The 12,839-nt window shown below is 53.2% G+C and overlaps 1 protein-coding gene across 2 annotated transcripts in view; it reads right to left on the reverse strand.

The window, feature by feature from the left end:
* The window catches only part of SGSM2 (small G protein signaling modulator 2), a 47,156-nt gene that overhangs the window by 10,023 nt on the left and 24,294 nt on the right, over positions 1-12,839 (reverse strand). The window contains exons 3-15 of one of the 2 annotated variants that reach the window (XM_008058202.2): positions 11,215-11,377; positions 10,738-10,899; positions 10,381-10,448; positions 10,138-10,283; positions 9,683-9,817; positions 9,019-9,143; positions 8,568-8,635; positions 8,162-8,322; positions 7,871-7,997; positions 6,252-6,386; positions 1,477-1,630; positions 322-386; positions 93-238 (exon numbers count right to left, since the gene is read on the reverse strand). In XM_008058202.2, coding sequence (XP_008056393.1) covers positions 93-238; positions 322-386; positions 1,477-1,630; positions 6,252-6,386; positions 7,871-7,997; positions 8,162-8,322; positions 8,568-8,635; positions 9,019-9,143; positions 9,683-9,817; positions 10,138-10,283; positions 10,381-10,448; positions 10,738-10,899; positions 11,215-11,377 — 1,655 coding nt within the window. The remainder of the gene's footprint in view (positions 1-92; positions 239-321; positions 387-1,476; positions 1,631-6,251; positions 6,387-7,870; positions 7,998-8,161; positions 8,323-8,567; positions 8,636-9,018; positions 9,144-9,682; positions 9,818-10,137; positions 10,284-10,380; positions 10,449-10,737; positions 10,900-11,214; positions 11,378-12,839) is intronic. The other variant, XM_008058204.2, reaches the window with a different exon arrangement.

Consider the following 12,839-nt stretch of genomic DNA (forward strand, 5'->3'; position numbering starts at 1 on the left):
CGCCGAGCCCGGCAGTAGGCTTCTTTACACTCACTACTGCCCACCTTAGCCCCTTCGCTTGGCCTCTGGCCCTGGAACCCCAGAGTTTGCACCTTTTTGTCCTTCTGATACTTGCTCCACACATCCTTGGTGAGGCCTCCCGAGGCCCCCGGGGGCCGGTCGGGTGGGATAATGTTGTGATGCACCAGTGCTGACAGGTGGGTACGCACTGTGGACAGGTGGCGGCAGTATGCCAGCCCTGCAGTAGACAACAGGAGGCCATGACCAAAGTGCCTTCTTTATCACCCAACTCCTCACAGCCCCACCTCACCCCACACTCACAGCCGTAGAAGGCCCGGGATACAATCTGCCTCTTCATGCTCTCACACAGTAGCCTGAGGGGCAACCTGTGGAAACAGCCTGGCTCAGAGGGGAGTGGGCTGTGGCCCCTCTGGTGGGAGGAAGAAGAGAAGCAAGGACATTCGGCCTGGGGAGCAGGTAGGGCACTGAGGATGGCGCGGGGAGTAGGATCCACAGCCTAGCAGCATGTCAGTGGGCTCCCCGTCCCTGGCAGCCACCCTGAACAGAGCTACTGGGGCCCTGTCTGCCCCCAGCCACCCAGGGATCTTGGACAACTAACTTCATTTTAGTGGATCTTGGTTTCCTTGTGTGAAAATGGAGAGAACCACCTGAGGGTCATCGGGAATGACAGATAAAAAATGAAGTAACAGGCCGGGTGCAGTAGCTCACGCCAGTAATTCCAGCACATTGGGAGGCGGAGGCAAGAGGATTGCCTGAGCCCAAGGGTTCAAGACCAGCCTGGGCAACTTGGCAAGACCTCATCTCCGCAATGAATCAAAAAATTAGCCAGGAGTGGTGGCATTTGCTTGTAGTTTCAGCTACTTGGAAGGCTGAGGCAGAAGGATCACCTGAGCCCAGCAGGTTAAGGCTTCAGTGGCCATGAGTATGCCACTGTACTCCAGCCTGGGTAACAGAGTGAGACTCTGACTCAAAAAAAAAAAGTGCCTTGAAACAGGTAAAAGAGAACATCTCACACAAAGGCCATTCACTATTGTTCCTGGCTTAAGGCAGATGCCCAGATATCTGTTGAGTGTCTACAGATGTACAGCCTGGCAGCAGGATCTGTGTCCATATCAGGAGGGAGAGCTCAAAAGTACTGAGCACCTATTGTGTGCCAGGCACAACTCTGGACATTCACATGAGTTGTATTTCATTTTATCCTCACAAATACCTCAAGCAGCAGATGGTATTATCTCCATTTTACAGATGAGGAAACTGGGGCTCAGAAATGTAGAGACTCACAGTGAATCAGTAATTTAGAAATGTCGCATGGGTGCAGAAGTGAAATTTGAACCCAAGTCTGCCCAACTCTAGAGGCCACCCTGTCATGCAAGTGACACAGCCTCTGAGGACAGGTGGATACACCCATGGATGGACATGCTAACAGGAAGCTGGTGCTGTGCCCTGCCTACTCACCGGTCGGGGACACAGCTGCAGTGGCTGGGTGTTGCATATGGGAAGTTGAAGGAAGAGCAGGAAAGGCAGGAGGAGCCCTGACTGCACAGAGGCTCCAGGTGCCAGGCTGGTAGGCTGGGCCCAAAGCCCTGCATCTCGATCATGTCACCAGCATCTGAGGGCAAGAAGGGAGCCATGGTCAGGGCCTGATAGGCCTCCTCTCCCAAGCACCCTGCAGCATGTCCACCTCTGTGCCCAGAGCTGCAGCATGAAGTCACCCTTTGGTGGAAAACCACAGAGGTGGTGCCTGCCTGGTCCAGAGTCCAGAGATGGAAGTGGTAGGGAAGGAGGGTACCTGGCACTTCCCAGCCTCCAGCAAGTCTGCAAAGGGTCAACAAGACATCTTTCTGCATGTGATAAAATACTTGGACTGAATTGTGGATGATTGTGGCTATCTCTATCTCACAACCAGCAAACACTTGCTTTTCTAGAAGGAGGGAAAGAAGGAACAATAAAGGCCTGAGCTCCCTAAAATGCCACCAACTAGCTTGGCTTTCAAGGATTCAGCTTGGGCCTCTTGAACAAACTCTGAAATGCTTTGGAAGGTGCTTAGAATGCTTCAAACTCTAAACCCTCTCCTCCAGGGGAGTTCCCACTGTTTAAACTCCCTGAAGAATCCCTGAACCACCTATCCTGTAAGCCTCGCTCTTCTGAGGGGGTTGCTCTTCTGGTGGCCAATGGCTAAGGAGGAACAGTGCTTCCTGCCCAGGTCAGGCACCCCTGCTGCCAGCTCATGTGGGCCCTTTCTGAGTTCTCTTCCATCCTTGCCTAGCCTGACTACACTTAGCATGGTTGGCCTCCTGGAAACACAAAAGAGAGCTGAAAGGAAGGGCAAAATTCCCAGGACCTAGTGCTAGGCTACTGTGGGAATAGGGGTGGTGGCTGGGCACAGAGGCCCACCATCCAACATGCCAGTCATAGGAGAATGTGCCAGGTGCAGCCTCAGAAGATGGCTCCTTGGACACATCTATACCACCAGAAGATAGAGCCTTCTCAGCGAGCCCAGCTAGTCTGAATCAGAACTCAAGACCCCTGAGAGCTTCTAGGGTCCACGTAGAACAGGGCACTGCTCATGGGGGGATTCTGGCAGGTCCAGTGAGGCACAAAGATAAAGCAAACTGGGGGAGGAAGTGAAGGACTAGGAGGTGACGCAAGGAAGGAGGAAGAGAGCGAAGAAGAGCAGAGAAGAATGAAGAACAAGGAGAGAGAGAGAGAGAGAGAGAGAGAGAGAGAGAGAGAGAGAGAGAGAGAGAGAGCGGTTTGTGCTGAGCAGACTTCTTTTGGTGGTGGCTTTCTCAGTGAATCTGGGGTGACATTGCTCAGCCTGGGCCCTAGCCCACCATAGTCTGGAGCAGGCTTAGGCCTGGTTTTGTGGAGGCCAGACTCCAGCTCTGGGTGTGCCTTGGCGGGGAAGGCTGAACTGAGCTCCCTCCAGTTCCCTCAGGGACTGCCTTGGCCGAGGCTCCCTTCCCAGGCCTGTGGCTGAGGATTTTATAGATTATCTGGCCCTTCAGCTCCACCAGGAGGCAAATTAAGGGAACATATTTGGTGAGTGGGGCTGCGGCTCTGGGAGTGAGGGGGTTTGCAAGCCATGCCCAAGACTCTGGGGAAAAGAGAGGGAAGAAGACAAGTGCAGGTAGGGTAGGGCAGGAGTCCAGCTCATGCCTCTGCAGCAGGCAGGAGAGAGGCCAGTTCTTGGGGAGGAGGCCCAGCCAGGCAGGGAACAGGCAGCAGGTGGGCAGGCAGGAAGGGTAACAGGCGCAGAGGGCAGAGGGTGGGCACAAAGGAAAACAAGCTCATGCCCAGAAAGCAGGGCCCAACCAAGGCAAGTCTCCTGGGTCAATGCTCTTCACCTTAATTCTCCAGGAAGGAGCTGAACCAGCCAGCACTGAATGCTGTGTCTTTGAATTAACCCAGTGCAGACAGCTAGAGCTTTGGAGTGACTGGGTGAGGGCAGCAGGCTGGACAGGGTGGATCTGCTGGGTCAGCTTTGACTCTGACTCTCTCCTCTGAGCGTGAGGAAAGTGTAAAGCAAAATAATCAGGGTGGGTGAACCCCACAGCCCCTAAGACTCCGAGTGAAAGGTGCCTGGCCTGGAGCAGAATTAGAGTGAATAGCATCTCTGCTCTGTAGGGGGTGGGGGGAAGGCAGCAGGAAAGGAAGGGGAGAGGAGGGAGGGAGAGGAAATCTGGACATCCCACCACTTGATTCACATGCACAAGTCAAGCATGTTGCAGGCCTGAAAAGCAATGGCTGGCCGAACGGACTACTCAACAGTGTTGTCATTATGGACTGGAGTGGAGGTGTGGGGTTTCTATTCCCCATTTCTTCTCCCCAACCACCTGTTGATTGTGTTCTTATGCCTCCTCTTCTTTCCCAGGTATTTGGGGTCCAGAAGCTGCATAATGGGTTGGTCTAGCCCCTGAGATCCCTAAGAGGATGCCCAGATAAGTCCCAAGAACTCTGGACCTCTGAAAGTGGGTCTGGAAGTTTCTCTGATTTCAGAGGCCTTAGCCCTAAGACTAGTTGGGAATAGGCTTTCTATCACCAAGTCTGCCAAGACAAGATCTCTGTTGAGACCCTCCAGCCTCTATCCTGACTACCAGTTCATGGGTCAAGAAGGGGCTCCTTGGGCCCCCTCAGAGCTAACCTTCTCAAGCTGTTCAAAGTCAGCTAACTAGTAAATAAGTAACAGCTCAAAGTCCAGGTTTGCAAGGCACCAGATGGAAGCTGTGTGTGCGGGTAATAAACATCAGAAGTAGAACGCTCCTACCTGGGCCTGGTCTACAGACTCATATTGGAAAGGCTGGGAGGAAGGGTAGGCATGGAAGCAGGCCATGTGGCAGTAAAAGGGAAAGCTGGCTGGGTGTGTTCTGAGTCATAGACCTGGCTGTCCAGGGATGGGGAGACTCATTTTACTGGCTTAGTATCTGGGCTAAGGGATTGGCTTCTTAGCAGAACTTTGTGAAAGCATAAAGAGAGTGTGACATATTCTTTCTTTTTTTTTGAGTTGGAGTTTTACTCCATCTCCCAGGCTGGAGTACAGTGGCACACTCACAGCCACCCCAGCGTCGACCTGCTGGGCTCAGGCGATCCTTCCATCTCAGCCTTCCAAGTAGCTGGAACTACAGGTACATGCTACCACACCTAGTTAATTTTTTAAAAACTTATTGCAGGGATGAGGTCTCACCAAGTTGCCCAGGCTGGTCTCGAACCCATGGGCTCAGGCAATCCCCTCACCTTGTCCTCCCAAAGTGCTGGGATTACAGGCTTGAGCCACTGTGCCTGGTCTGACATATTCTTAAGACACCTTCTGCAGGGGCAGGAAAAAGGAGGAAGCAATTGATTCTGTGGCATGGGAACGGGTGGGAATGGGAAGTTCCCCTAGCCTCTAAAGAACTGGCCTCAGCCTCTTCCTAACAAACCTTTCCTTGAGCACCCTGCCTAGCCCTCACCAGCCCTCTGGCCGATGCTCACCAAAAAGAGTGGGAGTCCCTCACTATAGGCCCACCTCTGTGCTAAGAAAGATGGGTGATAGAGGAACACTGAGGAGCTAAAAGCACTGAACTGTGTTATTTCCAATGGGGACTTGTGCATTCAGGGGCAGGAAAAAGGAGGAAGCAATTGATTCTGTGGCATGGGAACGGGTGGGAATGGGAAGTTCCCCTAGCCTCTAAAGAACTGGCCTCAGCCTCTTCCTAACAAACCTTTCCTTGAGCACCCTGCCTAGCCCTCACCAGCCCTCTGGCCGATGCTCACCAAAAAGAGTGGGAGTCCCTCACTATAGGCCCACCTCTGCGCTAAGAAAGATGGGTGATAGAGGAACACTGAGGAGCTAAAAGCACTGAACTGTGTTATTTCCAATGGGGACTTGTGCATTCATGGACTCTGAGGTTTGTGAGGGCAGGAACACACCTGTCTTATATCCCAGGCATAGCACCTGGCACAGCAGAGGAGACTGAACTTTGGGATGGTGAAATACTTGTTCAACACCATTTCAAGGACATATTTGGGGCAGGAATTCATACTGCCAGACCCTGAGCCTATGCCCCTTCCTGGATACCATGCTGCAAATACTTCTAGATTTCATGCTGAAGTACCAGGCCAGCCTGCAGGAACCCTCAGGCCTGCTGGGAAGACTGAGCCCTGAGGTCTCTTCCCATGGTGGTCCCCAACCCCTCACCTGACCCACAGGACTCACTGTCCACATGACCTGTGGACAGAAGTACAGGCCCAGAGGTTGTTATTTCCAATTAGCAGGAGAAAAAGAAAGAGATCACTGTCTGACATTTGCCAGCATGACCCCCAGGAGTAAGAATGGGCTCAGAGAGTCATTCAGGGTTCCCAAGAGGTAATCAGATAATCAGACCTTCCCATCAGTGAATCTTCTTCCCTCTCAGACATGGAGCCCCCTCCTTCCAGAGAGCCATTCAGGGTCTCAAAGAAGCAATCAGATAATCAGATCCTCCCATCAATGGATGCTCTTTCCTCTTAGACATGAAGCTCCCTCCTTACAGCCCAGAGCTACTTGCTCTGTGCCATCCCCATTTCTTGCCAGTACCTGTCCGACCTGCTTCTGTGCTCCCTGATCTGCCACCTAGTAGAAGAGACCTGCCCTGGGTGCAAGTCCCCTAATGCCAACACTGCTGTTCGAGCCTCTGCGGTGGGTGGCAGGTGGGCCCAGAGGGGTGGGGTGGGGGATGAGGTGGGTCAGGGAGAGGGGGAGGGATAAAAACCTTTCATCGGATTGGGAGCTGTGAGGTTCCGCGAGCAGATCATTGAGAGCATCGCATGTAGTTTATCCTCCTCTTCCTCATCATCGTCCACCGAGGCCGCTCGGCTGGCCGCTAGGTGGTGGTAGTTAATAGTGACTGCTCAAAGAGAATAGTGAGAGAGGCAGAGGCATGAGGACCCTCATCCTTGGGCAGAAGGAACTTCCTCCTTAAGGTAAGTGGAATGGAGGCTGGGATCACCTTGAACCTGCAGGGCATAAAAGAGGGAGGACACTGGAAAGTTCTTTTGATGATTTTCTTGGGAGAGTATGAAGAAGGTGAGGGGCTGGGGACAGCTGCAGAGCTCCACTCTTTGTAGGAGGCCCTCTTTAGGAAGAATGGAAGAGAGAGAACTGAGGGGGGATGTGAAAGACAGGGACTATCTGGGACAGGCTGGCAGGAGCTCACCAGCCTTGCCTGAGGCTGTTGGCAGATGGGTCCTGATCATTCTTCAGGTACTGTCATGGTCAGGATGGACCAAATCTGAAGATTAATCCAAATCCCTCTTTACAGACTGTAAATTCAACCTTTTCCTCCAAGGGTTTTTAGAGAGCCACTCCCAAGGGTCATCTGGTTGAGTTTTAGCTCCTTGGTACCCTGGCCAACCCTCTGAGGAAGTGGTCCTTAAAGTGAAGTGACCAGAATTGGGAAATGCCAAGGATTGAAGAGGGAAAGCAGAGACTGAATAAGCTAAACCAAGCAAATAGCTTATGGTTCAGTGCTGGGTGTGCAAACACATTCTGGCAAAAGATGTGTTTCCTTGTCAGGTACATCTGGGAGGAGAAGGGAGATCCAACTTTTCAGTGCAAGTTAGGAAATTCAGGGAGCAGATGGTCTGGTTGGCAATAAATGCTCTGGGCTGAAAAATTCACTGACCCTATCTTCAAGAAAAGCAACTCTGGCCCAGAGAAATCTATGAGTAGCAATGGGACTCTGACCAGAAAGGGAACTTTGGTGCCAGTAGACCCTCTTGGGCCCAGGGGTATGTGTCCAGGGTGGGGCAGGAGTCACGAGGGCCAAGCCACTTTTAGGTCCCCCAGCCCCCAAAGTCCCCAGGCAGCTCCAAGACTCATCCTCTTCAGATGCAACCTCCTACTTCAGCTAAAGCTCCTTCATCAGTAGTGAATGTGAGGCGGGCTCTGGCCCAAGGGAGTTAGTGAACAATTTGCACTATCTGAAAAGAAGTGCCAATCACACATCCAGTCCACCTTGTGGGAGTTGGGGGAAAGCTGAAGATAAATGGAGAGTTATCTACCTTCTATTTCTATCTCTCCACATTTTTTTTTTCTGGGGCAGGATATAAAATGATGAGTAAGAGAATCTTACGCAGTGATGCCTAGGTCTGCTGGGCCAAGAGTTTTGGGGCAAAGAGGGAGGGAAGAGAGCTAGGTAGAAGAAAGACAACTTTTCACAGGGACAATTTGTGGGTAAATTATCCCTTTGAGAGGCTAAGCAATGAACCTCTTGTCGCAACCTGGTCTGGTGAGTGGATCCTGCCTGCTGCCCCTCCTGGGTGATGCCATGCTCCTCCACCTCCCTAAGCATCTTTCTGTCCTCCAGGGATGAAGTTTTGGGACACTCACTGTGCTCATGCCTGTGCCCGGGGTAGATGATCCGGAACACGTAGTCTGTGGCCCGCCCCATGCCCATCCCCTCCATGTCCACAGACCGCAAGCTGCTTCGTTTCCGTAGCTTGGGGAACACCTTCCCCTGTAGAGGGAGGAGCAGGTGGTCAGCCAGTCCAAGGCAGAGTCCCATCCAGGGTCCCATGCAAGGACTGCTCCTAAGAACTCCATGTGGGGAAAGGAAGGGAGGCGGGCAGAGAACCTACCCCACACAGCACTTCACCCAGAACCTCCCATGCCCTAAGGTACCTTCCCCTGCTGGGTCCACAGCGGGGGCTCTAGCTGTCCTCGAGGCAGCAGCCCATTCTCCAGACAGGACAGAAAGGACAGCAGGTGTCCTCCCTGTGGGAAGTGCAGTGGTGGCCTCTGGATGCCATCCTGGCTCACCAGCACAAGTGTGCCACCATTCTCTGAGGGGGTGAACATTGGCAAGTGAGGCTGGGATCCTTCTTGAGACCTCCTAGTCCATTACCATGGCCTGTTGGCCAGATTCCCCAGGCTGGTAGGAGGAGGGCAGTTGGACTACAGGGTGGCCCAGGAGCCTCATTAATAGGAATGGAGGAGGACAAGTCTTACAGGCCCCATGTACACTGCACGACTGGGAGAAAGCAACCTCTCCCTTCCCACCCCTGTGCTGGGGACAAAGCAAGCTTACTTTGCTGGTGGCAGTGGATGCAGACGATCTGACTGAAAGGCACCACCAGGGCATAGTCCCAGTAAACACTGGAAAGGAACCAGACTAGTGTCACTGTGTCCCAAAATCTGCCATCCTGCCTTCCTTGTCTCCTGGACTTACCACCCTTTGAAATTACTGTGAATGGATGACCATAGCCAAGACGTGAGCTCAGCCAGCAATGTCTCTCTGAACGCCATGCTGCCCTCATGGCACAAAGCCTGTCACTCTCAGCTACACAGAGCTTGGCTCAGACAAACCTCTTCATGCCCAGGCTTGGCTCAGGCTTAGAGAGCTTGGGAATTACTCCAGGCAGCCTCTTCCTGCTATTCTTGGCCTGCATCCTGGAGCAAGCTGTGTCTCCATCTCCCTGCCTGAGGTCAAGCCCCAACTCCCTTCCTTGGTTCCTGGAAGCAAGTCCCAAAGCCCCCACCTCTTTTCCAGCTCGGAGTCCCCAAGAGTCCCGTTCATGAGCTGGTTGGGAGTCCACTTCAGAGTTAGACTCTCTGCAGACTGGTGCAGGGAAAGGTAGCCAGGGACAGCCTCCATGTCCTCCTTCTATAGGCAGGAGACACACCAGAAGACAAAGATGATGAAGGGCTGAGAGGCTTTCAGGGAAGGCATATGAAAAATGAGCTCCAAGGGGGAGCAGGGGAGACCAAGCTAGTCTAGTCGTGGGGTCCCAGACTGGGGGCTGAGCAGAAGCAAGGAAGAACAGGAGCCACATGGCAGATCTGGGCATCTCCTCTCCCTGGTCAGCTGGGTGCCAATGGCTCTCTCTTGTCAGCCTCCTGAATGCCAGGTACATCCTGGGCCAGCCACACCCAAGATGGGCATTCACCCTGCCTGCTGGCTGCCTTTCCTACTTCTGGATGGTCTGGTTCTCAGTTAGCTAGAGCAGATGCCATCCCTGGCTCCCACCAGTTCAAGACTGGGCATGAGTTGTATGAAACAGTATAGCTAGGGGTAGGGCTATTCTCCCCCTTCTCTCTGGACAAGCTCCTTAGGAAAGGAATGAACATGGCTACAGATTTCCAGTTCTGGGACCTCCAAAGAGGGAGACAGAGGGAAGAAGCAGTAGCATTAAGTTTTCCTACCGGCTGCACCAGCACATTGTTCTTGCCATAGAGCAGTCGCGTTCTTGAGTTCTGGTGCAGGGACTCCACATACTCACGGGCACAGGCAGCTAGCCTGTCCTCTGATGCACTGCCACTTGAGTGCCGTTTCCGGATCTGTGCAGAAAGCCACGGCTCAGCCTCCAAACTTAGGAAATCGGCCTTAGGACTTGAGAACCCTCAGGTTTCCATGATGACCCTCTCTGGATGAACCCAGGGTCCTTCCTGCCCTGTTTGCTCTTAGCTACCCTCTGCACTCCAGTCATGGAGCAGCATGGACCCCTGGCATTTATGGAAGTTCTAGTGTGGGGAGAAGGCTCTTCTGGGTGGCTGCTACCCTGGGGCAAGGCCTGTCCTGGAGAGAGGCCAATTTTCCCTCCCTACAGGCCCAGGACATAGCCTGGATGAGCACCAGGGATGGGGAGATGGAAACCTACTCCTAGGGCTGGGCGCTTTGCAGGGGAGTCTTGGCGATTTGGGGGACCCCGAATACGATGCCTCTGGACCAGCTCATCAGCAGAGGGGTCAGTCCAGTAGTGGTCAGCTGTCTTGAGCTTAGTGTATTCCAAGACACAGGGTCCCACTGTGAGACAGGGATAGCCAGCTTAGATGGTATTCCCTCAGCACCTGCCCCTCAGCCACCATGGGCCCAGCACAGGCACCAATGCTCTCAGGCTTACCTAGAAGAGAAGCCAGGATTGGGCCAAATACAGGGTCTGCCAGTAATGCCTCCTTCTCGTAGTACTTGCTGCCAGGAAACAGTCAGTGTAACTGCTGGCATTCCTGGACTCATTCCAGGACAGTCAAGCTCACCAGGTAGGGATATCCCCACAAAGATCAGATATTAGTCACCAAGAAAGAGGCTGAGACTGAGCTTAGTGGGGTGCCTGGTGTGGTCTATGCTTTTGGGGTGATGAAAGGGGAGATGGAGGCATGCCTACAGGCTGTCCATGGACAGTCAAGCATGCTAAGGGCGGACTGAAGCATGTTCAGGAGGTGGGCCAGGGGAGGAGCTGCTTGGGGGATGGGATAGTCACCTGCAGTTTTCAGCCAAGTACTGCACAACCCTGTCAAGAACTTTCTCGATGAGGGCTGTGTGTACCCATATGTGTTTCAAGGCCTGTGGGCTGAGGGCTGGGGCCTTCCCGCTGGCTGAGCCCTGTCTCCGCAGGGCCTCCTGGCTGCCCCCTGAGGGTTTCCTGCAAAGAGAGGGAGGACTTTAGGAGTGCAAGGGTCCAAGGGTAAACCCCAGATTGGTGGCATTGGGGGTGGGGCTTGGTGCCACAAGACGGTAGAACAGATAATTGACTGGATGGAGGAGGGAGCTGAAAGAGGGGGATAGGGCCTTGTGCTCCCAAGGGGCCACCCCCCACCCTCAGATTGGTCCCTCACCCAGAGGTCCTGCAAGAAACAGGCTCAGGAATTCAACCTTCAGGTGCGTTTCCTGAGAAGTAATAAATGCCAAGTGGGAAGAGCAGAAGGGAGGGGGAAGGAGGGGCTGGCCCCGTGCTTACCTGACCACTGCTTGTTGCTGCAGCTCCTGTACCTTGTGGCAAATCTCCCCAGCCACCGGGCACGTCTTCCCCACCTTGGTGAATAGAGCTGCCATCTTGTCACTGCGCAGGAAGCCAGCGGCACGGCGTCTCAACTGATGCAAGAGGCAAGCCTCTACTGCACCTGGGCCAAAAGGAAAATAGCAGTTGGGCCTGGCAAGGCAGGGGAAACAGGGAGAAACACTACTCTTCCCCACACCTGTGGTGAGGCAGGGGCAAAGACAAGCCCTAATGCATGCTAGAACTAAAAGCAGGCCAGGCAGATATACCTTCACTTCCTTCCAAAATTTCCCTCCCTGTCCCTCTGCTCCTGCCCAGGGAGATGAGTTTTGATATGCCAAGCCAGCCCCTCCTCCCTTGCCTAATGTATACATGCCTCCTGTATGCAGCATTACCCCTGGGGGCCATGAGGACCAGAGCTTCCCACTCAGGTCAGCATAAGTGGCTCCAATCCTGACAGCAAAAAGGGACAGCACCTACAGGATGGGGAATGCAGGGAGCACACAGTCCAGGAGCCCTCCTGGAGAGCATAGATGATGTGGTTGCTAAGGAACAGAGCTCTGGAGGAGCTAAAATATTGATGAAGACACTGCAGAGATCAGACTGACAGTGGCTCCTGGATTATTGATGAGTCCAACAGCTGATAGTGAGAGATTTCTCTTTTCCATGCTGGGAGGGCTTCCCTTCATTCATTCATGTTTTCGGGGGCTAGGTTTAATCTCTCCATCTGGATCCAGTTTACCACAGACAGACCCTGCAGGAAGAAAAGAAGGGCTCCGTGGAGAGTGCAGGGAGTTGGTCTGGGCTTGTATAGACTCTAAAAATATTAGTGTGTATGTGTAGGCGGAGGAGGGGCTTTGATATTACTGAGGTCAAGCTGATTGTTTTACATGTGAGGAGGGAAATCTCCAGAGAGGGGAAGGGATTTGATCACAGTCACATAGCGGCAGAGCCAGGACTAGGACCCAACCCAGGACCCCAAGCCCTGGCTTGAGCCTCTTTCACCACTTCCAGGTGTGTTTGGATGCGCGGGCACAGGTGGGAGGAGGAGATCCCTTTAGGTCATAGGTGCTTTTTTTACATGGATTGAAAACAATGAGCTGTACTGGAGACAGGGAGTCAGACAGAACAGGGTCAGGACTTGGTCAGTTACTCACTGCCTCTAGAAAACTTGGGTAAGTGATGTATGCTCTGAACCTCAGTTTCCTCATCTGTGAAACAGGAAAGACTTCTTAGGACTAGTATGAGAAGTTAACATGAGCTGGGGTAGCCGGGCTTGGTGGCTCACGCCTATAATCCCAGCACTTTGGGAGGCAGAGGAGAGAGCATTACCTGAGCTCAGGTGTTTCAGACCAGCCTGGGTAACTTGGTGAGACCTCATCTTTACAATAAATCAAAAAATGAGCTGGGTGTGGTGGCACGTGCCTGTAGTTCCAGCTACTTGGAAGGCTGAGGTGGAAGGATTGCATGAGCCTAGCCTGGGCAACAGAGTGCGACTTCTACTAAAAACAAGGAAACAGCCGGGTTCGGTGGTTCAGCCTGTAATCCCAGCACTTTGGGAGGCTGAGGTGAGTGGATTGCCTGAG

This window comes from Carlito syrichta, unplaced genomic scaffold (assembly GCF_000164805.1).
Source record: "Carlito syrichta isolate Samal-C Ts95f unplaced genomic scaffold, Tarsius_syrichta-2.0.1 Scaffold303247, whole genome shotgun sequence".
Classification (NCBI taxonomy): domain Eukaryota; kingdom Metazoa; phylum Chordata; class Mammalia; order Primates; family Tarsiidae; genus Carlito; species Carlito syrichta.